At 37.4% G+C, this 27,430-nt stretch overlaps 1 protein-coding gene across 1 annotated transcript; it reads left to right on the plus strand.

Annotated features, from left to right (window-relative positions):
* Positions 1 to 234: 234 nt before the first annotated feature.
* On the plus strand, positions 235 to 27,321 carry SDHAF3 (succinate dehydrogenase complex assembly factor 3). Its single transcript, XM_059843515.1, has 2 exons — positions 235 to 414; positions 26,541 to 27,321. The coding sequence occupies exons 1-2, from the start codon at positions 253 to 255 to the stop codon at positions 26,742 to 26,744; spliced, it is 366 nt and encodes a 121-aa protein (XP_059699498.1). The 5' UTR covers positions 235 to 252; the 3' UTR covers positions 26,745 to 27,321.
* The last annotated feature ends 109 nt before the right edge of the window (positions 27,322 to 27,430 follow it).

Raw genomic sequence — 27,430 nt, forward strand, 5'->3', positions numbered from 1 at the left:
TTCTTTATTTATCTATATATCGCGATCTCTGCCACCCGCACCCGTCTTGGTGAAACAGCATCCTCCAGGCATTCTTACAAGGGCTATTTGCAGCCCCATTGCCCGGTATCGCTCTAAACGACACCGGCGAGACGCAGGCTCCAAGTTCGCGGGCGGTGCCGGCCCACACGGAGCGCCGAGCGCTGTTTCGGCCGCGGCGGAGGAGGCGCGGCCCGGCCCGGCCCGGCCCCCGGGCCGCCCCAGGGCGCCGCCATGGCGGGCGGAGCGCGGCGCCTGTACCGCCGCATCCTGCAGCTGCACCGCGCGTTGCCGCCCGCCCTGCGCGACCTGGGCGACCGCTACGTGAAGGAGGAGTTCCGGAGGCACAGGGCGGCCGGGCCCGCCGAGGCTCAGCGCTTCCTGCGGGAATGGGAGGCAAGTGCCCGCCGCCCCGCGCGGCAGGGAGGCGGCCGGGAGCGGCGGGGCCCGGCGGGCGCAGGGCAGGCCCCGGCAAGGTCAGGGGCGCCGGGCGGTCGCAGCTGCTCGGGTGTTGGGCTCGGTGATCTCAGAGGTCTTTTCCAGCCCAACTGATTCTCTCTGCTCGGGCATGTTCCCGTGAACGGCGAGCTCCCTGCAGAGCTGCAGAAGGCCGTGTAACTCCTTGTCTCTAGGCAGGTTATCTTTTATGGTTCTCAGTGCCTTGCCTCGAGTGTGTGTGAGCACACACAGGTATATGTAACAGAGTGACCTCAGTTATAGAATTAGCTATGTATAAATATATAAATAAAAATACACGCAGAATTATCAGTAGGATCTATAATAATGCATTGTATAAGTATATATAAATATCTATAACTACATACATAACTAATTGTATAATTATAATTAGCTAAGTATAGGTGTAAATAGCTTCCCTGTGAACTTGCATTTGATTTCGGAGTAACATTTTTTCAGTGTTTCCTAAGGAAATAATGTGAACATTGCTTCCCTGCTTAACACCCTTGTCCCTGAACTTCCTGCCTGGTTTCACCAAGGAGAGAAAAGCAGATCACTCCCAAGTGGTGAGGCTGTAGCAAATTTCACGAGCAGCAGAGGAAGGAGATCCATAAAGTGCTTTCCCCACATGCCTGGACTCCAGTAGATATCAGCATATTAATAGATCTCCAAGAAGTCCACATGGCAAATGTATAGACACTTCACAGAGGAGAAGCTTCAGTTAAAGCTGCAAGAGACAGATGTATAGACAAGCTTCCCATTAATTTTCATGCTCCTTGAACTACTGGCTTGGTAGTACTTTTGAATCTCTAAACTATTTTCCTTTCTATGGAAGAAAACTCTGTTCTGCTTTGCAGTGGAAGGTGGCTAGCAAAGGTAGCATCCATTGCCTCCCAGTTTACCAGAAGAAGGGTGGTGGGGGGGAACTGCCCCATCCCTTCTACCTGCAGTAGCTGAAATCTTATGGCTTAAAGTAACTGAGGCATCAGGAATAAGCAGGGAGAAGACTGCCTGGTATTCTCTACAGAGGAAAGGAATAAGTGTATTTTAATTGCCTCTTGCCAACTGATAGATCCTCAAATCAGAGAAATTTATATCAACCTCTCAAATGCCTGATGCTATTGTAATTTTCAATTGCCGTTTACTTAATACTGCTGAAATGTTTCCGCATCACTGCTTTCAGTTTTAACATGAGCTAAAGAGACAAGTTACAGGTTACTATTTCCAGTGCTAAAATCTTCCTTAAAATAGTTTTAGAAAAGGAAGGAAATGTTTACATTGAAATATCTTTAGCCATTTTTAAAGTGAAGTATACAAATAGTGAAAATGTTTCTCAGTACTGAAATCTTTTTAAAGGTAGATTATAGGGAAAATGGTGACAAAAATCAGACTACAAGTAGTGAGTTGAATTTTGAAACCTGACATTTGGTGCTATTAGCTATGATATGTTCAGGGAAAGGAAACTAATTTAATAACTGTTTTGAGTGTGTGACTATAAAGAACTTTGCAAATATGTCTGTCTTCTAACAAGATGCTGGGAGATATTAGCACCTAGTTAACGTCTCTTCTCGTCTTTAATTTTTGTTTTGTTCTGGGTCTTTTTCTCACCCAAATAATATTTTATTTCGAGTGTGAAATTTAAATCAAACTTTTACCTTTTCGGGCTGTGACATTTGCTTTGCATCTTATGTTATGCTGTGGTTCCCAGCCCCAGGAAGACTTGAATGAGGTAATGAGGAAAGTGGACTGTGGACAAACTGGGATTAGGTAACTCTGGGCTCTGATTACATGCTAATTAATTAATGTTGGAGTCAGTCCTCTGTCCTGGTTTTGGCAAAGATAGAGTTAATTTTCTTTGTAGTAGCTTGTTCCGTGCTATATTTTGGATTTAGTATGAGAATAATGTTGGTTGTGCACTGTTTTAGCTGTTCTTAAGTGTGCTTACTCGAAATCAAATATTTTTCAGATGCCCATGCTTTGCCAGTAAGGAGATGCACAAGAAGCTGGGAGGGAGAATGGCCAGGACAGCTGACCCAAAGTGGCCAAGTGGATATTCCATACCATAAAACCTGTAGTGTGTTCCATATATAAACTGGAGGAAGTTGGCCATGAGGGGCTGATCACTGCTCTGGCATGGGCAGGGCATCAGTCAGCAGGTGGTGCTTGTGTTTTATTCTTTGCACCCTTCCTGGGCAGCAGGACACTCTTTTGAAATAGGCTGGAAGCTCCAGAACAGGTCTTGCAGGAATAATTCCTTAATAATTATTATATAAAAATATAAATATAATATAAATATATAATAAATGATTATTAATTATGCCTAGCTGTGAAGTGCTTGGGTTCTTGCCTATGAGTCGCCCAGTTAGCCATGAGTGAAGCTGAGATAATGCTGCTGTTCATGTACATGAACCATAACTGTACTTCTTGCCTCTAATTTTATTAAACAAAACAAAAACAAGTCAAACAAAACAAAAAAATCCACCTAAACAAATCACTACAACATTAATAGAAACTGGTTGTTTAAATTTCCTGTGCAGTTTCTTTTTTTTTTTTTTTTTGGGAAAAATGCGTGCTTACAGCTCTGATAACGATATTTTGGTGTGTTGCATTTCCAACTTTTTTCTTCCCAGTTTGCTTGTTCATTAAGCTAAGCATATACTTTGCTGTGTGGTGTTGTGAATATTCAGCTTCCATCTGGAAATGTTCTTTCCTCATGCCTTCTGTTGAATGCAGGGCGGGGCATCTGGTACAGAGTGGCATGATGTCTCATGTTACATAAAATTAGTATTCTTAATTTTATGTTAAAGTAATATATCTTGATGTATATTCATCAGACAGTAAAGATTATGATATGATGATTGCAGTGATGTTTCTTGACTCTGAATGAGGATTTCAATATGAAGTGTAATCTTAATAAGTCATCTGAAATGCTTTTTGAATGAAAATTTCCAAGGATGTCGTATTTTAACACAAAACTACTTGACTATTGCTAAAACTCTTCAGGCTCTCTTTGGGTAGTCAGACCTTCTGGGTGTGCCTGAATATATTAGTTCATAGCCTGTGGTGTGCTTTCTTGTCCTCCAATTTGATTCATATTAGCTGAACATTTAGAAAACAGGCCTGGCATTTCAATCACATGGTTGCGTTGCATGATGCCCCTGCCTCCCTTGCAATTAAAATATGTTGATTCAAGGGAGCTGAGCATATTAGTTCAAGATTGTAGCCAGGTGGGAGTCAGCCTCTTGTCCCAGGCAGATAGTGACATGGTGAGAGAACATAGCCTCAGGTTGTACTAGTGGGAGGTTCAGGTTGGAGATCAGAAGGAATTTCTTAGCAAAAATAGTTGTTAAGAACAGGCTGCTGAGGGAGGTGGTGGAGTCATTGTCCCTGGAAGTGTTCAGGAGATAACTGGATGTGGCACTTCATGCCATGTTTTAGTTGACAAGTGTTTGATCAAAGGTTGGACTCCATGACCTTAGAGGTCTTTTGCAGTTGGAATGATTCTGTGATTGTGTCTCACAAATGGATCAGATTTCCTTTATTTCTTGTGAAACACGGTGAAAAACCTGTACGGAGATTTCTAAGATCAGCTTTAAAAATCAAGCAGGAGAAAAAAGAGGTAAAAAGCTCTGAAATGATATTGCTGTAGTATGTGAGTGGTTCATGATGTTTTCTTGTAAAGGAGATGAGAAGGGGCCTCATCTTGTTTAGAATGCACAGGAATTGAGGGATTTAATGTTAGAGCCAGCCATGTAGGTGGCTAATGAAGTTTTGGTAGGAAACCTAATCTTACCTATTTGCATTTATAAAATAAGGAAACTATCCATTAAATATTCTTGGAAGAGTTTTTAAGTGGGTATGACCAATAGTAGACTGCAAGTCCATATGTGCTCATGTAAAAGTAGAAGAATATAAATATTGTGGTTGTCCTATCACTGGTAGTGGATTCCTAGTTTGTGTCTGGAAACCTGCTGGAAAATATTAAAGGGGGATACAAAGAAAGTAAGCTTTGTTGTTCAGGAATTATGCTTGTTCATGTAGATTCAAATTAAGTATATAAATTATTAATATATGTTCCTATCTATTTTCTAAATATTTAATATTTTAATTAAAATAATTGGTGCTCATTTACAGGAGACTGCTGATATAATTAGATTGATACTGATTATTACCTTGGAATGGTATTGAATTAATGTTGACAGGTATGATAAGTCAATTAGTTCAGCAGTCTTCTTCTTCATGGTAGCTGATGAGAATGCTTACATAAGATAAGTAATATTAAGATAGTATTGATTACTTCATTTCAGATTTCAATAGGTACAATATTCAGCTAAATAATTTCAGTAACAATTTGTTTCGCATTTAAGCATTAATTTTGAAAATGACCATTTTGTACTTGGCTTTTTTAAAGAGCCTGACCCTGTCCATGAGAGGGCCTGGGTTGTCTCTAAGACAAGCAGAATCATTCTGCAGAATTACACAACATTTTCTCAATTTAATAGATTGAACAAATTGCCTTTGAAATTCTTTGGCCACTCTTGACCCTGAAAGTCTTTTTACAAGCTTTAAAGGAACTGTCATGCAGCCTCTCAGGAAAGACTAAATTTTTGAATCAGAGTATCTGATGCAATACAAATAATTGTCATTCATCAAATTTATTTTCAGTTGCCTGCGTCACTTGCAGTATTTACTTTGCTGGGATGATTGTGAGATGCTGTCATATCTCAGAGAATATAGTTGTTCTGTCTTTTTCTGCTCATGAGCAGATACACTTACAGAACTTTTTGCTTCTTAATTTTCTGGGCAAATATAATCTTCCCTCCCGTCTTGATTTATTTTTAAACTACTACCACTCAAAAATATGTTGAGATGTTGAATGGAGAATTTGAAGAGCAAATAGTCAAAGAGGGTGGAAGAGGAAATTGTGGCCAGTACTGGAGTCAGACTGAAATGGGAATGGGATGTGTGGGTTGCCCTTTGTGCTGTCTTTCAGCAAATAATGTAGGTAGTATAAGTATAAAACAGCTGCTGGCATTCTGAATTCTGCTCTCAGTTTTAGTGAAGTACGTTAGACGAGATGTTTTCTTTGCCTGACAAAGAAATCAATTTTTTTTGTAAGTAAAATATGTCTTTAGTTTTTTTGCCATTTTATTACTTTTATTAAAGTTGTGAATTAGGATTTTAGAGTAGTATTTCGTTTTAACATTACTGGATACTTTGGAATTTGCTTTTAGTGATTTTTATGGCTATCTGGATGGAAACCTTATTATTAAGAGTAAATTCCTACTGAGTCCTATGTTTTTATCCCCCACTTAGGGTGTTCACTAGTTATTAATCTTTAAGAACTAAATTGGAGTCAATTTCCTCTATTTTCTTTTATATTGCTCAAATGGTAGGAAGAATTTTTGCACTTTTCTGGGAGCCAGGGAGTTGTGGCTGATAAACTGAAGAGCATGTGGGATTTGGGTGTGAATGGCTGCAGGAAATCAGGCTGCTGCTCTGACCTGGCATTCCTGGTGGCCTGCTTGGTTTTAGGATTTGAAGTCTACCTCTGATGAAATTTTGCCCGGGTGCCCCCATGATTTGATGAGTGTCCTGAATTAGTATTTATGCAATTGCAAAGGTTGACCTTTTGTCGTGAATCCCTGTTGTGAAGTTTCATGCAAATGAAACTCTTTCATATTATGCCATCACTTCCATCCTTTCAGTGCTCTTTTAGTTTTGGGTTTAGAAGCAGGACCTGGTGTCTGCTTCTCTTCCACAGAGAACTCAGACTGTTTGGGAGCTTTCTGAAGTGCTGTGACTTGGGGTAGCCTGGTGGATACCCACTGTCTTGTGCATGATGCAGGAAGGGGAGTTTGTTATTTCTCACCTGGAAAGCAGCATCATTGTCATTCAGGTTCACCTGGCCATTGCTGAGGCCAGTGATTTCTTTTGGGGTTGGTTGGTTCTTTTTTTCCCGTGTGTACATGCTGGTTTTAGGCCTTTCCTGTATTTTCTGAATTCAAAATTTTATGAATTGTAGCATCAGTATTCTCCATGCTTCTGTCATGTTACTATGCCAATTATCAGTATGCTATCATATCTATGATTGCATGTAGCTAGTCTGTAGATGGCTCTTTTGATAACTGCTTATCTGCTAGTTGAAGTTTCTATTTACAACTGTTTTGACACAGCAGGAAATAATATCCAAGTTATAGGGGTGACATCCAACAGTAGTGTCAGTCACTTGCTTCTGCCAGTCACCTCAGGTACAGTGCAAGTATAAATATATGATGTGCAAATAGGTTTATTAATTTCAGATAGTTTCATAACATGCCTTGGATATTTAAAATGTGGCATGAATTGAATCCCTGAACTGAAATTTCCTGGCAGAATATAGCAGTTTTATTAGTTACAACTTAGATTGTGAAGTTTAAACTGCTGTAGAAGTGGGTTGCATCTCTACTGAGTGTTAACAGTTACACTGAATAGCACTGTCAGGGCATATTTCTCAGGGCTGAAGATACTGTAGAAGTTTTGTGAATGTCTGCTCCATGAGCAGAGACCTATACCTTCCTAATGAGAACAGGTTAGTGACAGGCAGTGTGAGAATAGGTCTCTCAAATAAGAAAAGAGCCAGACACAGTAGAAGCAGAACCAGTAATGGAGCATTTACAGACTTGTCAGTTTAAAAGGTAATTCAGGTTTCCATCTAGTGGTGGTATAAAATTCTGTCCAAGCCATATGAGACAGCATGTGCATAGCCATGTTTCTAACATACCATTGTACTTGTATGTTTGTGTGAAACTTAGGGAATCAAAAGCCTTTACTATGTATAAATTATATATGTAATAGCATGTAATTCTCAGGACCGCCAGATTTTTTAAAGTCAGAGCTGCAATGACCAGCAGTCTGTTATTTTGTGCATTCAGATATCCAAATACTCTTTGAATGAATGTTTATCTTATTTGCTGTGAATTAGGCTGATTCCTCTTTTTCATTATTCCATGACAGCCATTAAAAAAGTTTAACTTGACACAGGTTTCTTAAAAGGTTTTGTGCAAGTTGTATCTATGTAGGTATGAGTTTTGTTCAGTTTCTTGCTTTCCCTTAGATGTAAACAAAACAGAAAAAAAAGGAAACAGGAACAGATGAGTATTCTGATTCTTTTGCCCCAGTGTTTTAGCCCTATTTTTAGTATTTAAAGTATTTTGCAGTAGAATTTAGAAAACCTACCAGATTACATTTTGAGATGAGGATTAACAGTGATTGAAAGATGGACCAAGCAGTATGATGCTGCAAGGATGTTTATTGACAAAAGGCACAAATATTTATATTGTTTTAGCTTCTGCCTAAAAATTTCCAAGTGTTCAGTCTATGTGTGATTTAGTACATAGCAGGCCATAATGTCTATTTTTTCTCTTGCACAATTACTTATCACAGCAGGCTGTTCTGTTCTTTGGGAGGGGGACACAGTTTCTGCAGTTCCTTCTTTATGTATCTTTCTCAGTTTCTGCAGTTCTTTCTCACAGCTTTTTTCCACAGCTCTTGGTGTACAGTCTTCAGCAAACTCCAGAGTATTGTTCATGTCCTTTAACTCATTCTGCTCTGCAACACAAGGTACGAGGTCTGAACTTTGTTGCATTTTAAGACAGCGTAGTAGTATCTTTAACACTACATGGGTCAAACAAACAAACAGAGTATGAATTGCGGTTGCAAAGTTATGAGGATTTCTGCTTGTTTGTATTTTATTGACACCTTCCTACTAGCATTTGTTTGGTACTTGTGTGAATATTGTCAGCATGTAGTGTTTTGTAAGCATGGTAGGTTTTTTTACCGCCTTGTCAGTGCATTTCCACTATCAACACTGTAAACACTGCCAACTTTCTACAAGTGCTGTCAAGTACCATATTTTGTAATTACTGCAATAATATTATGAGTGCTGTAATTGCATATACTGTATAGATGTGCCTTTCTGTCCTGTGTAGACAGAAAATTGATATTTTCTGCAAGTTAAAATTGCATCTGGAGCACATCAGAATGATTGTTTAGAAACTGTTTTTTTCTTCTTCTTCTTCTTTCAGTGTAATGTGAGGTTTCACAAATAGAGTTATGCATATTGGAGAATTTTAAAGCCCCAGATTTTTTATATGTAGAGATATACTTAGGACATACTAATGTGTACCCATTGAAGAATAAAAGGGGTTTTTTTACACAGTTCACTGATATTAATTTAATTGAATATTATTTTTTGCAAAAAGTTGAACCTCAGATTTTGACCTCGTAGTCTTGTATTTAGTGGCATCTTTATCACCATTCATGTTGCTTTATCTGTCTTTTGTAATGCTTTGGCTGTTTTGAGGCTGAAGCTGACTGTACTTACAACCATACATCTTCTTGGTGATATCCTGCTGTTTGTGCAGCTCTCTCCTGGGAATCCAGCGAGCAGAAAATTTCTGCTGAAATATATTTTGTTTCGGTGTCTCAAAGGTGCTAATTTCAAACTATATTTTTGAAGGATATAATTTAGAAAATATATTTAAGTATAGTGTCTGATAAAATATTTGAACTTCTAGTTTTTAAAGGTCATTTCCAGAAGTAATGTATAGTAATGAGGTATTTCTAATGAACAAGTTGGAAGTCCTACTAGAAGTGTGGTTACTGAGTGTTTCATTTTAGACTTATTGAATTGTAGGGGGGTTGAGTCCTGTTAATGTCCTGTTTTTTATTGTTTCAGGGATATTAGTGAGAGACAGAGCAGTCTAAGATGAAAGAGAGCATGATGAACTTTTTTCCTCTTTTTACCTTCTAGGTAAATCTGTAAAATACCTTCTAAATTGATCTTGCACCCATATTTCAAGACTAGTTAACAAGAGACACAATGTAGATGCATCTTCCCTTTCTCTGTGGGAATTACTGAATGGTGTAAACTTGATAAACTAGTTTTATGCAACTTTATATATTTTTTTATGCAGCTTTATAGTATTTTTTCCTTCTTGCTGAACTGTTCTATTCAGTAGTTTAGAGGAAATGAACATTAGATCACTGAAACATTATTTTTTTTCCTTTTTTTTTTCTTCCTGAAAAAGAAGAAGTGTGGTTGAAGTGTTTTAAGTCCCCATCACCATTGCTTCTTTGGAGATGTCATAGCTGAAGGTGTTGGGTGGTGTTGAAAGAATTGATACTTGCATGGAGTAAGCCAGAGAAACTGGTTTATTTTTTTGTGGGCCATCAAATACCATTTATTTATAACCAGTTTCTTGCTTCTTATGATTGCATAGTGAAAGCATGTGGTCTTTGTTGTAGAATTTGAATTCTAATAGCCAATCTGTATTGAGGTAAGAATTCATATTGCATTAGCAATCCTTGAGACTGAAGTCTGTAATGCCCTTATGTGTACTCTGATGGCTGATTTTTGACCTGATGAAGGAAATGTTCACAAGTTTGCAGTTTTTAAAGTGTACACATGATGGCAGCAAATACTTAGCTAGAGAGAAGCTTTGTTCCTAAGCTAGAAAAAAGAGGCTGCTGAATTTTCTAATACAAACTAGAATTCCTGCAGATTCAATTATTGTTATTTATTGAAATATATGTTGAGAATTGTTAACTTACTGCTGCAGATTTTGAGAAGGCTTTTCAATTAGAAAACTTTACTGGGCTTTCCACCTGGTTTAGTCATAATATTGTCATAATGTGCTTTCTGGTTTGGATTTGCATTGGTAAACAACACTCTTGGGCACAGGGGGGTGACTCTTGTGGATGGTGCTGGGCAGGGCCAGGAGTTGGACTCGTCCTTGTGGGTCCCTCCCAACTTGGCATATTCTTTGATTATAAAATTCAGATCAGCTGTGGTAGTCCCCAGGAGAGTAAGCCCAGAGCAGATGGAAAATGAAAATATAGTGTAAAATATTATTTATTCCTGCTTTTATTCCTGGATGCCAGTGAAACATTTAAACTGAATCTCTTTCTCTTTTTTTCTGCCCCTTTCAAAATGAATATGGCATATGTCAGTCATCCACCATGGTATTTTAAGCCAAAAAGTTGCATGTTGCCACCGTTCCAATAATAAAACCTTGTAGAAGGTGTAGGTCAGCTTTTTTCAGTGGTGCAAGTAGGCTGCTCTAAAATTAAGGATATTTTGGTTCATGTTCAATTACTTGCTCTGTCTATGTACTTTATTTGCAGTAGTTTAAACTTGGTTTTATGCTTAGAATTAACTTTAAGGTGTTCAGGAAATCATATTCTGTTGTTTTCTGGGCCTTTTAAATTCAGTTTATCGTTCACAGTGAAGTACCCTGGTCAACTATTTAACATCCATTATTACAGTGAGTCATTTTAAGAATTTATTTAAGAGATTCATGATGTGAAGGGTTTTAATTAAATAGCAAACATGTCTTTTGTTCTTCAGTAGCTGCTGATTGAGGACTGAAAAGAAATTTCATTGGTAGCACTAGCGGTGTTATTCTGGTTCATGGACAGTTCAGTACCATCAGTGTAACTGAAGGGATTTACACTGTTGAGAAAAACATCATCATCCTATCAAGAGGGAAGTGAGAGTTGCGTTGTGAATAATTTCAACTCTGATTTGTCTTTTAAAAAAAATTTATTATTTGTTTTACTGGTGAATCTGATTTTTGTGGAGTCCTTGTCTGCCAGCAGATGCCACTCCTCAGCAACAGAGTGTTTCCCAGACTTCACCAAATAGAAGAAAATAATTGTGGTAGACCCTTGCTTTTAGATATAAACCAATTAAATATTTATATTGCTATAAATATGCTATAAACCATTAAATATTTATATTTTACAATGGAGCTGTTTAAAGGTTTGTTTCCTGCTGATGCATTAAACCCCAAGGCTGCAAAAATGGTAGTGTGTGAGGTAAGATGCCTTTGTTCTTCAAAGTATTTTAGTTGAACAGAGGATGACCCAGAAATCCCTTAGGACTCAGGGAGCTTCCTGAGCTTACAGAAGTTCTAAAGGTGTCTGTGTTGGAATTGCTGAAAAGATGTAACAAGAGGGACTTGGAAGCTGAAGTCTCAGTGGCTTGCAATAGGCCAAGTCCTTGTAAAACCTTTAAGCATATGGAAAAACAGATGGCCCAGTTATAAGTGTAAGAAGGAGCTAAGAAAATAGACAAGGAAATCCCCGTAAGAATATGTTTGTAATTTCTAAATTTTGAAAAGGCATTGTCCTGTGATTATGTGTCCTGGGACATGAATAATGACATACTGCTATCTCTAAACTTCAACAGACAATTTTTTTAGCAGCTGGTGTTTTGGACATGGGCAAGGGCTGTCTTGGCCTCTGTAGATGTCTGCAGTAGAAGACTATTTTGATAATTGGTAAATATGGTTTAGGGTATCTCAATCCACCAGACCCTGGATGGAGATGATGGGTGTCATCTTTCCAGCCTGGACCCCTTCCACCTGTCTGCCAGTAATGGAAATACTCTTGATTTAGCAGACAAGTTTTTGACTTTTCACACAGAAGCACCTGTGTGTGTTGTTTCATTCTAGAGGGTTTTGATTTATATCCCTGGTGAGAGAAGATATGTTATACATATATGTGTTTGTATCTATATCTATGTCTATATCTATACACACTTACTATGCCTCCTCAAGTTTAAAAATAATGCAGACTACTTTCTTGTGGCTGGTGGGAAACCTGTGACAATCTGGGGATGCCATTTAAGCCCTGGAGAAAAAACTGTGAAAAAAGCCATCAGTGCCAGTTTTATTGCATTCCCACCGGTTTCCTGGGAAAGTGCTCCTTTAACTTCTAGTTTGTGTTGTATAGTTTGGGTTTCATCAGCTCTTCCTTGGAAATTGTGTATTCTGCATTTTGTTTTATTCCCATCACTTTCAGGAAAAACTGTTTCTGATTTCATTTGATGTTACAACAAACTTGTTTCTCTTAAATATGTTTTCTGGAGCATTGATTAGTGTCAGATATTCAGTGTTAACAGACTTAACTGTTTCACAGACTTAGTTCTTAATAGATCTTAACTATTTCCAACGTTTCGGAATTTTTTTTTTCTTTTTTTTGCATTCATATATCTACAGCTGTGCAGTATATCTGCATGGTGTATTTCAGGGGTTTGGCACCATCTACTTCATTGAGTGTTTAATGGCTTTGACTTGAAGCAAAGCATATTGAAATCACAGGGTGATTTCAGTGGGTTCTTCTGAAATGCAAGTGTGCTGGACAGTCTCCTCAGTGGACAGTAGCTGTGGGTGAAGTTGGAGTTCCTTTCAGCTCTTTTACTGAAGTATAAAGGTAAAGCCATTCATGTATCAGAGTGCTTGGTTGAGAGAAAATACTTGGAATTTTGCAGTTAGAAAACTGAAACATTTCCTGTTTGCATGCAGCAAACCTTTGTATTAATTCTGCTTGACAACATTCCAAATGTTGTACTCTGCCATTCAGAGCCTTTGGAGCCTTCCCAGTGATGGGGTTTTGGAGGAAGTTATCCCAGTATGAGAACTACACAGCACAGAGGACAAGACAAGAGCAAGCAGTGTATGGAATAAGCTTTTGGTTTGGGAATAAAGATAATACCTCTTGCAGAGTTTTCTGGGGACTGTTTGGCCACAGCATTGTTGAGCTAAAGGGGTTTGGGTCTGTACTGCTGAACTGATGTGCTTGGGCTGCTTTGCAGCTGGCAGTGGAACAGCCCATTTCCATGCTGTTAAACTCCTGTGCTCCAAAGCAGGGTGGTCATATCCAAGCTGCCTGCTGGGAGCAGTCCCTGATCTGTGCCAGCTCACTGGCTGAACTTGGGAGTTGTTTCACATAAAGACCTTGCTCAAAACCTGTGCCAGGGACTGAGGCACTAGGCTCCCAGGGTGAGTGCTTGAGTTCTGGTACCTTCTCAAAGCATTCCCTGGCACTGCTATAAGCTGTTACTGCAGACAGAGCCCTCACTCCTCTGCTGTCAAGTCCAAGTGCCGCTTTTGTTCTGAATTCTCTCTGTCACGCATCAGCAGATTCTCAACAGCTGTTGGATTTATCTACCTTTCTCCAAATCAAGAGTTGTCCTGTCTGAAATCTGTGTGGAGATTGATCTGTATAAGAAACAAGCTCTGAGCTCTCTGGTGCTGTTCTGCTGCTGATCTGGTGAAGCAAGAGGAGACTCTCTAGGCCATGATGAAATTGCATGTCAGAGCTGGGTACTGTGTCTGCACAGTAGCATTTCTGAATGTTCAGCTCTGGTGGAAAGTATGTTCCTGGAAGGAAAAAAAAGTGAAAAAACCCACCTTTGCTTCTTTCTAACCAGGAGGCATTGCCAGACATGTGGCTCATTATTCTGCATCCTAGATCTGTAATATTCAGTACCATTCAAATATTATTTGAATAGTAATATTTTAAGAAAATTTAATTTCTGATTCAATTAAAAGAGAGCGTTCACTGCTATTTCAGAGGCCTCTGGAGAATATAGTCCAGCTGTTGTTTATGGTTGTGCTTTGTGTTGGTAAGACAAGTAAGCACACACTTTTTCATCATTCCCTTTTACTGGCCTGCTTCTGGAATGTCATGGGCCAGGTTTACACTCTGATGGGCCACAGAGATGAGACTGAGTTTGGGAAGATTGTTTTGTGTGGTGCCTCTAACAGGGTGTTGTATAGGCGAAGGAAAGCTGCATGAAGAACAAGCTGCATGAGCAAGTTAACAAGCTGTTAGCTTGTTTGGGTGATGATGGGTATAGAGGAACTCCTGAGTTCCTTTGAAAAACTAGAGCTACTATCATCTTATACAATACCTCAAGGGCAAGTCGGCAGAAAATAAACCTTTGAGTAATGCCAATTTGTGTATTAGAGTATTTCTAATTATGTTTTGTTGTCACTGAGCCTCATTTGATGAACTGTTAAGATGTAACAGTAAATTTTGATCAGATTTTTTCGAGTGCTGTTGCATAAGTGTGTATTGTGTTTCCAGTAGAAAATAGGTTTCGTTATTTTTTTCACTTGCATATTGTACAAGTAAAGCTTCAGTGACTTTGGTATAGTGAGGAAAATTATAAATACTGTCTGTTTCTTTTCTGAAAAATAGCTGGTAATAAAGGTTTGTGTTGGATATGAAAGAATAGGATGGAAACTAGCTTGTGTGTGTGCTAGTAATGCTTGTATACGAAAAGAGTTTGAATAAATCAGCTGATTATTGAATAATGTCAGTATTATACTACTGATCTTTTAAGTGTGTGAACTTGTCTGTCTTAGTGAACTGTGTAGTTGATTCAATTATTTTGAAACAATAGCCTTGGGGGAAAAAGATATAGTATGATGTCTTCAGTACTGAAACATTTGAAAAATAATCTGAAATCTGATAGTCCTCAAAACATAATGTCAGATCTTAACAATAACCTGAGATTTGTAATTTAAATATTTTTATCTTGGGAGTAGTCATTAAAATACAACTTGAACTAATCTTGTGTTTTTAATGAATGGAGTAATAAAGCAAGAGGTAGCCTGGAAGACCTTTACTGGAAGGGCCATTTTAGATCAGGTTGATTGTGACCTCATCCAGTCCTTTACACAAACCCTTTTGGATTTTGCTGGTAGAGGATGTGCAGAAAAGATTTGACTTAAAGTATAATTTTCAAATGTTAGCTGAGAAGGTTCCCAAAATTTCTTATGTTCAAGCAAAACTAACTACAATTCTAAAACTCAGTTATAACCTAAGATGCATTCGCAGGCGAATGGTCCTGAAGTACAAGTGCTGATTGAGCATTCTGAAGGTACATGATCACTGACACACGTTGGTATCCTTTGTGGCACTTTTAATTGCTTGATTTCAATCCAAGAGTAGTGTGGATTGAAAACCTGAAAAATTTTAAATCATACTAGGTTGGGTTTTGCCTAATAATTAGTTGCATTTATATAGAAATGTAATTGTGTAGGTGTGATGTTAACAGTGTTTTTGCTTCCACAGCATGTTTAGTATGCTTTAGTTTAATTTATCTGTTTTTATACAGAGACACAAGTCAGCCATATAAATTGCATATGTTGTTGAAATGAGGATTAATGTGCTATGCAGTGTGGAATGTAACTGGATGGAACAACTTTCATGGCAATTAGCAAGAGCTTGGAAACCTGTGAAATCTGTCTACATCAATATTAATTATATTGTATTGGTTTTGTTGGATTGTTTGTGTGCTTATTTGCACAAATACACACTTTTAATGCACAGTAGCAAGTATAAGAATAAATGAAGTGTATGAGTTTGTGGGGTTTTTTTTGAATATTAATGCCATGGTATCTAAAAGATTTAGATACCTGTCTTCCATGACATTAGATTGATATCTACCAGTTTCATTTGAATTTATTTAGTAGTCTAGCAGAATGCATGCAGTAGTGTGCAGTGGATTTAATTGTGAATTTGAAATTCACTTTGAATTTATTTGGCTTTGTCCTTTTTTTCTTCACCTTCAGATGTTCAGTTCTGTTATGTGAGATGAAATTCTCATGGTACCTTGTACTATTTAGCATATCTAATTTTTTGATTCAACTTTTGGTACAGTGATGCATCTATCCCTGAGTACCTACCAAGCTACCTGCCAAAGATTTCCTTTCTCCTGAGTAATGGAACTTTTTTGTTTTCATTTGTGATTAGGTAGCTTGTAGGAGCATTGTTGAGGGAAGATAAATTCTGAAAAACATTTCAAATAGGTATGATAATTTTGACAGCAGCTGTTGCAGAACTTTCCCAGGGAAATTCTCTACCTACCTGATGAAATAAAGCATTACCAAGAGTGTCTGTAAAGGAAGATGTTTTGCAGAGTTGTTATTTGTAAATTCACTGCTGTAGTGGATATAGCAGAGTTTAGTGAAGATGAGGAAATCTGCTTTATTTTTCTCATAAATATAGTAGAATACAAATGATCCCATCACTTTTCTCCAATGCTGTATTGTTTCAGTGTTTTCCCCTATTGAGGCATTAAAAATTCATGTTAAAGCATTAGGCTTTGACACAGAGATGTTACATTTTGTTCCAGTTTTCTAGGGCAGTGGTCACTAGGCAAGGCTAGTCCTTCACAATAGCAGCAGATGCACTCCAGTCTGACTTTGCTGTAGTGCTTGTGCCTGTGGGCCAGAGGTCCACGGGGAGCTTTCAATGTCTAGCCCATAGGGACATTCCCAAGCAGCCCACAGGTGGCTTTTGGAAGAAGCGTTTATTCTGGTTTACCTGTGTCTTCTATGATAGCAATGATGCACGTGCTGGGATGGCAGAGGAACCCCTGCAGCCCCATGCCTTCCTGTGCATGGCCAGTGCTCAGAGCTGTGACCTGCAGCAAATGTGTGCTGTGCTCCCCTGTTGTGTCTCATGATACAGGTGAGGGGAAGGGCTAAACAGATATAGTGGGACTGGTCTAGGCTCCCCTCTCAATTGGTGTCTTCACAAATTACTTTTTTTTCAAAGGTACACAAAACATTCTGCAGGACAGCAAATCATGCTAATAATATCCACCCCTTTGAGACTGAAATAAACCCCTGCTCTCAAAGACCCCATGTTCAGTGTGATCCATGAGGTTCTGCTCTGCTTGTGGGCAGATGTACACAAGACTTTCTTTTCCATATTTGTATTGCTAGCAAGTAAAATCCATTAAGACGTATAAAGAACTGAAAAATAATTCAAGTTTTTATTACTCAAATAGCTTTGCATTGTTTTAAGTAAGTCCAGGGTAATTTTAAAGCCATGCAGATATAACCTGAGATAATTACTGTTGAAAAGTCCTGAAGCACAAAGGAAACCTCCTGAATAGCTTTGGTATTTTCTGACTGGTAGGAACCATATTTATTGCATCATCAGTACATGGCAGGCAGAGATTTTTCTAAACTTATTATATAGTCAATTTAAAACCCTTCCTGATGATATACAGTAGGAAAAGAACTTGGTGTTCTTAATCCAGTGTAAGCAAACAGTGCAGTAGTTTGACATTGATACTAATGATAGGAGTATCATTGTATTCGTGTGCAGAGGGCAGCTGAGCAGATGTGTGTGCACCATACCAAAATGATTAAATGATACCACTTAGAGCAGAGTCATGGGAGTTTTGTGTACAAAACATGGGTGTATATGTGTACAAAGCATTTGTCTGGTCTGAAACTTGAATGCCATTTAGCATATTTTGCTGCAGCAACAAGAACTTTAAAAATTTGCACAGAGAGTAATAAGTTAACCCTTTTTGCCTTTTATTGTACTGTGAAATAGATGTTAATTTCAGTAACAAGCTTTCTTCCCGTAGAGTGAATTTACAAATATAAACCAGTGTGTTGTTGTTATAAGAAAGATGTCAATTACATCAATTTGCATTTCTTTTCATAGAGATGTCCTATTGCTGCTGTTTAAAAGTAAGAAGGACTGAATTGCAACCAGATGATTGTGGCTAAATATACTGGTTTTATTTTTACAGAGTAGGACTAAATGTCATACTTAGATAAGTAATGTTCTCATAAGAATTCACCTGTGTTTCCCACTGGCAGTATCGTTTTCATTTTTAAAATCATGAGTCTGCCTGTGGGTAGGCTTTGTTTTATTGATGGCCAGTCTCCTAAGTAGTGCTCTGGGAAGAGCACACCTCAAAATGTTTGTGTCTTGTTAAAGAAGCAGGTAGATAAATTTCCATGACTCCTTGTTTGTCTGTTTTACATGCCTCCACAAGTGCAGTGGTAGGGTTTGTCTCTGTCCCCTGTTACTGGAGGGACCATGGTAATACTGGCCAAAGAAATCAGCCTCTGATTCAGTGTTTTCTGATACCAAATGTGCTTTGCTAAATTAGTATCACATGTATTGTATTGGAACAGGTAACATTGACTGTGTTCATTTAAAACTGGGGAAGTTTCTGTCTGTTTGTCCCAAGGAGTGAATCTGACTTCTACACTAATGATCTTCTTGTATGTTTTTAAAATATTGCCCATCACTTTTTACTTAATTCATTCAAGCACATATTTCTTCTACAGGTCCATTTAAGTAAAAAGTCCAGTGCACCCTCAGCAGAAGGGTTATTTGTGGTGTCGTGGAAATCAATACAAGATGCCTATTAGTGGATTAATTTTTTGTTTATACTTGTGGTTTTCTTTGTTACTGTATTAGTTTAAGGTTTTGTTTCTAATGGGCATGTAGAAATGCATGCAATGGAAAAATAAGAATACTAATTTCTTTTAGATATATATGTGCACTTTAAGTGCATTTTTAGGTATAAATTGAGTAGAAGAACATGCATGGAAGTCTTTGAAATGTTATCATCTAGGATATATAATCTTTTGCATGTTCTTAGTATCTAGCAGTCTGGCAACTAATGTGGTTGTCTTGGAAACAGGCTTTATTTTCCTTTTGTGAATATCTAGATGTGAAATCATCATCTTCCTTAAAAATCTATAAATAATACTTCTGAAAGAAATAACTGCAGATTTAAGATGCTTGTCCTCTATTTAAAAGAATTGATACAGAAGTCTGTATGTGATGTTTGCATTGTGAGCTTTAATAATAGTTGTGTGCTTATGTTGGTAAAACAGTCTTTAGTGGTTTTTTTTTAGGTAAAAGGCCTGTACTTAGTGTTGATATTTGTCTGGGAATTATCTGCAGTGAAACACTTTGCCAAGATTTCTTAGCTTAATGTTTAAATAGAAATATTACAGTGTAACTGATGCATTAGAAATGAAATTCCTAAAACCAAACTGATACTGTGACTTCCAGTCTTTTCCCTTGCCTTGTTTTAAACTAACAGCATGCAATAAATCCTTGGGTATTCTGTGAGATTATAGCATAATATTTGCCAGATAAAACATCACTTTTTTATTAGCCAGAGAGCTGCCTGGCTATGCATGACATAAAATGTCAAAGTAAAATAGAAACAGAGTCCAGAAATTACCATCTTTCAAATTGTTGGGTTTTTCTTAGGATTTGTATTCAAATATGAAATAAAGTTCTTGAAATTTAATTTTTCTGGTCTATAGCTTATTTGTCCTTATTTGTCAGCAGTCTCATAGTTTGGTATTAGTAACAGAGTATTTTCATCCAGATTTTTACAGATGAAGGTCCAGACAGAATAATTGTCCATGGTTTGTTCTTAAATTGTTAAGTTTAATAAGTTTTCTAATTGAGGTTTTAATATATTTGTCTCCCAAGTATTTTTGTCTCCAGCACCAATTTAAAAGGCTTTTAAATTCAGATATGTATGTCAGAGAAGAATATGTTTTTAAGCCTCTCATAAAATAACTGTTTTTTTTCAGTGAAACTCACACTTTGAATGATACAACCTGTCCAAGGATAGAGTGCCATGGCAAGATCTTGTCTAGCCATTGGAACCCAATTGCATGACCCCTTCTTTTGTTCTACCTCCCATCTCTTCCTCCTGCTTCATTTCTTGTGCTGCACCCACATTTCAGATTGACCTTTTTTCCCAGAACTTAATGGACCATTTTATTTTTGCTTAAATGTTCAGGTGTGTTCCAAATTTTTAAACTTCCTTATTCCCTAGAATAAGATCAGGCTTTCTGTGGCCTGAGATGAACCTTATTGACCTAAGTAGAGAGAATCTTAACACTTCAAGACTGTGGTTGTTACCAGATGATGCAAAAAGCTTTTAGTGACCTGTATTTTGGCCCCTATGTAGAATAGTGGCATAAGTATTCTGCACCCAGAAAGAAATAAATAATCACAGCTTGTTTTTCCACAAATGGTGCTGTGTTCCATTTTGGATGCCATAGCATTTATATATGTTTATCTTGATGGCCAGGCCATAAACTTCCCACTTTCACCTCAGATTATTATCTCATAAATCTTACATTAAAAAAAGACATTAAAATAACATGTTATTTAAGCTACAAACAAAGCTGATTTAGTCCTTAAGCTTTTTTCATATTCCTCTAAATAAATGTAATTTCTTTGAGTTTAACAATATTAGTTAACTGTGTTCAGAAAAAGCAGTCCATTTTATACCTTCCTGATCAAATAATAATTCTTCATGCTGATTACTAAGTATTACATAATTGTATTCCCTGGCTCCATTTTAGCTGAACATTTTTTCATTCTTTGCTCCTAAACTGCAGACAAGCAAGCAACTGGAAAAAAAACCAAAACCAACCAAACCCCTTATGGTGACAGTTCTATTTAGTTACAGTATGTGCATCATTGTGTGAATGTGATCAGTTCCCTGAAATTGGTTGATAGTCACACACTAGCATCCTTCTTGAATATCCTGGGAAAACCTGATATTGTTAAAGTTTTCATGGCTTTTCCTTTCAGATTAACTTTTTGTAAATGTTGATGTTTTCTTTTTCCTGTTCTTTATGATACAGAGATGTTGTCCTGGAGAAATCTGTTTTACCTCTGTGCATTGTAAGACACGGTCTTTCATCCCCAGAAATGAAATTACACATAATTCAAAGTTAGTTCTAAAGATAAAGAGGAAGTACAGGTTTTTTTCTCTCGTGTGTTTCACTTCAGGATGTTGCCAAGTCTGATATCAGCAGAATTAGGAAAAGATAAAACAAACTTCAAGGGAGGGATTGCAGAGTCATTCAAGGAGAAATGGTATTTTTGTTGCCTTTTGTAATTAAAAAACCACAAAACAAAATAACTAATGAACATTCGCCTTTTAGCATAAGCAAGGAAGTTGATTAGATTGTCATCTACAGCCAGAGACACAGAGACATGTAGCAGCTTTCTCAGTGATGAGAACCCCATCTCCAGAGGACAATGTATCCAGTCATCACAGCGTGTTTAAAGCAGAAGTTTCTCTCTCCAGTGCCCAGCACAAAGCCAAGCTACATCTCTAGCTTCACTTTGGCATGTGATATTTAGGTGTAGGCAGTCCCATTGCAAGTGCATGATGTGGCTGCAAATCTTTTCATCTAATAATGGACTGAAATACAAAATAGCTTATCCAAGCTGCACTTTACACAACTTGTTTTAGAGCTTCTCATGCATTACAGTAGCTTGTTGCTATTTCTTTCTTGTATATGCTTGGTGTGTTGTGGTGGATGCTGAGGTGATTCAAGTGCCACAAGAAAAAGTTGCTTTTTCACCTTCTGTCAAGACTTGCAGTAGGAGCTGGACATCTTTATTCCCTAGAGGTCTTCTGCTGTGCTAGGTTCCTCAGAGTGAAAGTCTTGGGTCTTCATTCTGTTGCCCTTTCCCCAGCAGTTACTGTTTTAATTATTCACATAAGAAACTCTTCTAATGCTGCCATATGTCATTACTTGGTATCATTCAAATACCATTTGATAGGTATTTTCAAAAGCAAGGGAAAGGTTTACTCAGAACTCTTTGTAGTATATTGATTTTTCTTTTTTCACATGTTAATGGTGTGACATTTATAAAACCAAAAGTGATTTGAAATTTAAATTTTGAAGTTGATAATACATTGCTCCTGTTAGAGAATGTGGGACTTTACATAGCTGTTTATTCACATCAGTTAATTAATTTGGTAATGATTGTATTTTATGCAATTTTTTAAATGTTCAGGGGCATTTTTAATGGCCTTATCTCATGGAATATAGATTGTTATGGGTTAATGTGTATGTGAGTGCATGAAAATGTTCACTGTAGTGGTGTATTAAGCTTAACTTAAAATGTAGTAGAATTTTTCTGGGTTTATTACTGCATTTCTAACTATACTTACAGCTTCAGGTAAAACGTATGAAGAAGATATTCTGGATTTTCATGGGTTGTAGTGCTCATTTAAAAATCCCTTCTGTAATACTGTGTCTTTTTCTGATTCTCTGTTTAACATCAAAACAGTTTTGCAGTAAAAAATATAGTAAATAATTTGCAGAATTCTATAGGAATGAATATGAAATAATTAATTCAACATATCTCTACACTACAATAAGAACAGGGTTCTCCTTGCTGTGTTGTTCATTCACAGCTGTTTCTTCATCCTGCCACCCTTCGCAGCATGTGTTTGATTTTTGCTCTGAGTAGCAGCAGAAACACTTGAAATGCTGCAATTTGAAATTATCTTCCAGGGAGCGATGACAGTGGCTTGTCAGGCCATGCTCTTTTTTTTTTTTTTTTTTTTTTAATGTCACCCTGAATAAAATAAATTTAAAATAAATTGATAGCATTTTTCTAGTGCCTGACTGTGCCCTGTTTAACACATCTCAGAGTAGTATTTTCTCATCTGGCCACAGTAATGTTTTTTATCAGTGCTATCATTAATTTGGCTTCAAGTGGAGATAGCCTTTTTGGAATGGATGAATACTTCAGCTTTATACTTCAACTGCTTAAAGGAGATAAAAATTTTAGACCTTTTTAAAAGAGAAAATCTGAATGTAAATTGTATAGGTAATTACTGTGAACCGACATAATCTTACTGAGATTTTTGGACCAGTTTTCTAAAATGCAGCATTGTACATGTTTAGGAGGATGCCAGAGAAAATAAAAATTATGATTGTTGTTCTTTCCAGTGAAAATGAACAAATGGGCTCCAAACTAATTTAATCTTATGATTAAATAATAAATATTTATCAGCACTTTGTATTAGCATATGAGATAAATGTGTGTTATTGTGGACTAGATCTGGTAGGAGTCTGTATATCTGGCAGTCAGGGAAGAGGGGCTTTTTGTTGTGTGATTTTTGCTTTTATTTTTCTATTTAATCCTTTCTCGACTTGGAAACCAAGCAGGCTGATGCTCTTTCTAATGTTGGTATTTTGAGGTATTTTATACCTCAAATGTCATCTGTCCCCTTGCCCTTTTAATGAATTTGTGCATTCTGTGAATGCCTGTGAGTCAGCAGAGGGGAACTCTGTATTTGCTTCAGTTAGTGAATTTAAACAAAAAACCCCTAAGGTTATTGATTATAGCAAACACCTTCTGGTTTTTTGTATAAATAATTTAGAGGTTCAAGCATTTATTTATAGAGGATTTTAAGAGAGCCTGATGCTTGGGTTCAGCATGCATGCTGTAGATGCCAGTGATCTGAGGCAGAACCATGACCTGTGTGTGAGGAGTGCATCAGACCTTCCAGGGGAGGCATCTGCCTGCACACTGGCAATAAGAGGGTTTTGGGGTGTCCCTGTGGTTGCACACACTGATGGCAGTGCAGTGACATGGCCATTCTGCACCTTGGACTGTTACCTTGGGCCTCCTTCAAGGTGAGGAGGCTGTCTGTGATATGGATGGGCAGCAGGCTGGGATTTAATATGGAATAAATCAGCCATCTTCTGATGGTAAATGGTCAAGAGAGGGGTTTGTAGCTTGAACTTGATTCTGATCCTCTGTTTCTGGTGGCAGTCATATACGAGGGGGAAGGGCTTTTGCCATTCAGCTCGTGGTTTGGGTTTTGCTTGCTGTTTTCATGTAAATGCCCAGAAAGTTTATAGCTGGTGCAGGCAGAGGATCATTGCAGTAAGAGCTACCTCCAAAGAAACAACCAACCAACCTAAAAAGCCACCAAGGAGGAGAGCTCCTGTGTCCCTCTGCCATCCTTATGTATGTTGAGCATGGCTCTGTGAGGGTGCAGGATTACTTGTGTTCCATTTTGTGTCTTCTGTCTCTGTTTTTGTGAGCACATTGTGATCCATAATTTAAATAAGATGCCCTTGAAAAATCTGCTAAGGATTTGTGTCATGATTGACGACAAAGGAGTTTTGTTCTATTTGGAAGATGCAGTTAAATACAACGTAAAATGAAAAGCAGAAGTGAAGTAATTTTCCTTGTTTGAGGAAGCTAAGCAAGAATTGGTTTCAGTTCTGCTGGTAAGGAAGAAGATGACATTGGAAAATAGTTAAATTCCGTATTGATTAAGTTCTAATGAAAACTAGACCTTACATGACCATATTGCTCCTTATTACCTGAGAGGGCCTGTGATCATTGTATTTTATAATGAAAGTTATATTATTGAAAGAGCAAAGGTTAGCTTCTCCCCTTTTTATTTTTTCATTATGCTTTTAAACCTGTTACAAAACCTTGGAGTTCAGCACATTAAGTTCATGTGCTGTTAGGAAAATGGCACATTTTCTAGATAGAAGCTGAATCTTAAATTATTATGTACCATCAAATCCTGCAGTACCTCTCCACAAATCACTGATCACATAATAATAGTATTAATTTCTGAGGGAACAGTAATGCATTAAACAGTTAAATATTCCAGGCTTTGTTCCTCATCTGGTAATACCGGCAGAAGAAATGGGATATGCCACATAGTTAATCTTATTTTCAGCACTTTTATAATGGCTGAAACATTTTATTTGATGCATCATTGACTTTTGGTAAAATGAGGTGAGAAAGCTCCATTTTCTGTCAGGAGTCAACCAGAGCCCAGTGTGTTTCCACTGTCCAGTACTGAATTTCTGTTCACATTGCAGATCAATGTGAAACTGCAACCACTGAGGCTTTCTGGCATGTACAAAACATTTGTTCAGCTAGAAAATGAGTGGGGGAAAAGAGCCAGCAGTGATGTCCAGATGGGAGCCCATTGGAGTGCTGTGAAGCAGAACACCTGGTGTGAGGAATAGGGGATGTGCAGTCCATGACCCTGTGTGCAGGGCACCTGTGAGAGTGGGCAGTGCAGCTTTCTTGAGGACCACCACTTCCAAGATCTGGGTTCTGTAATGCTGGTGCACTGTGAGATGAGGTGCTGTGGTGTTAGATTAAAAAAAATTGCAGATTGTTTGCCAGTCATTATTTGATATTTTTGGAAAACAGTCAACAGTTTGTAAAATAGTAACTTTTTCTTAAATTGACTTGAGTTATTTCTAGGTACCAGAGCTCATGCCTGCAGCAATAGCTGCAGGCTGCTCCCAGGTGGATGTTATTAGCAGTGGGGAGGGCTTTCCTCCCACTGTGGAACCTGCGCTGGTGGGACACTGCATGGAGGGGTTCTCCAGGTCTGTGCGTTCAGTCAAACCTCTTGATAAGATGTGAAGAGTTTTGCATTGTTTGCTTGTGGGTGTTTTGGTTGTTGTTTTGGTATTTTTTTATGTGGGTTTGTTAGTTTTTGTTGGTGTGATTTTGGTTGTTTTTTTTTTTTCCTAGTCCAGAGTCAGTACTGACTGGATTGTTCTGTGCAGAAATGCGAAGATAGAATAAAGTAGTGGGATGGTTGATGTGTGTTACTGGTCTGCTGGGTAGCTTCAGAGATCACATTTGTCCATCCACCTTGATAAAAAGTTCTGTAATTTGCAAAATTGAAGAATTAACCCATTACAATTTTTTATCTTACCATTACATTGTGATTGTTCAATCATTGGGAAAAAACTATTTAGTTTCTTTCAAACCCTGTAGCAGCTCTACCATGAGCTGGTACTACTGATGTGTGGGTTTACCACAGGAATTAACCATGGTGTCACTGTTTCTGAATACCTCTTTAATTTAAAAGCAGGAGAGGTGATGTTGGGAAGAACCTTGAAGAATCAGTTTGATTCAGAGTCTGTACAAATAATAATTTACTTTTGTTTGCCCCAGTTTGTTTTAGCTGTCTGTTTTCTTTAAATAGCCATGAATTGAGCTTTGCAGCAGGGCTGGTAAGATCCTGCTGACTTCAGTGCGGCTTGACATGGTCCATTACAGTCTAATGTATTTATGTTAGTAAATGGTGTCATTTTGAAATTTATCACATGCTCATGAATATCTTTCTTCTTGCGCACTTCTCTGGAATTATTAGATGTACAGTTGAAGTAGTGGCTTTAGTTACTTTGCTGTTAATTGGATTAACAATTCAGTATGTAGTGCCAAGGTTTCTTGTAGCTGAAAATTGGGAATAATGCTTTTCTGGATGTATCAGTTTATGAAGTGTATCCTATTGATATCCTGCTATATAGGAAATATTATTTTAATACATATATTAGATCTATAATTAAATTTTGTTTTGTTTTCAGCAGTAGTATATGATAAGGCATTAATCTGTAAATATATGCATTTTAATCTAGCTACATAAAATTACTATAGATACTAGAAATGCTTGAATAAGTTTTCATTCTTATAAAAATGTTAATTTTTTTTAGTCATTTGTTGTTGATTAATAGACTGTTGTAGAAGATTGTGTAAGAGTATGTTATTACAATATAATGCTGTTAAAAAAAGTTGACCTGAATCTTGCTTTTGTCAGTTTTGTAACCTTTATATTTCTTTCTCATTAGGACTATGCAGCACTGATCCAGCAACAAATTAATGAGGACAAACAAAACTTGAGAGAAAAGGCTGTATATGGAATTCAGCTCACAGAAGAAAAACTTAATGACTTCCGTGATGAACAGATTGGGCAGCTGAAGGAACTGATGGACGAGACTACCAAACCTCATAAAAAAATCACCATTTCTAAAGACTCAGAATACAAAACCTAAAAGATTAAAATAATAATTGTAATGCATATGGAAGCATTTGGAAACTGCTTTTTCCAGTTGTACTTGAATGTGGTTTCTGTGAGATAATGGACACTGCTGATGCTATAACTTGTCTGAAGTGGATGTGTTTGGCTTTCTGTGCAAGAACAAATGGAAAAATGGAATGATCACAATTTTATGTTAATTGCATTATTTTTTCTCCTTTTTGTTTTTTTCCTCCTAATGGATGTTGAAGACTGAAAGAATTTGGGGAAAGTAAATTGACGTTTTTAAAATATGGAGTTACTAGTTTTGGGGTTGTTTTGTAATCTTGGCACCTACAGGGCAAAACATCTTTCTGTTTGCTTATCATCCTCTTCCTTAATGGAAAAGATGCTATTAGCATTTATTTTCTGGTGAGGATTCAGTAGACAAAGGAATGGTACTGGAATGGGTTTGTTTTCATGGAAAGAAATGAGCAGTATTAGAAAAGCATACTGCTGGTGAAATTGGAAGTTGGTTTTCGTCTTGAACTTTATTTTGAAATGGACTTTAAAATAAAAGATGTAGCTCATTATTAAATTAACCTTGAATCACTCTTATGCAGAAAATTATGTGTTTTTTTCAAATCTAAATTCAGAATAATGTTAGTATCTAAAATTTTTAAAAACCTTTCATGAATGGGTTGTGCTGTAGTTTGAATTCAA

Source organism: Haemorhous mexicanus, chromosome 1, assembly GCF_027477595.1.
Source record: "Haemorhous mexicanus isolate bHaeMex1 chromosome 1, bHaeMex1.pri, whole genome shotgun sequence".
NCBI lineage: Eukaryota > Metazoa > Chordata > Aves > Passeriformes > Fringillidae > Haemorhous > Haemorhous mexicanus.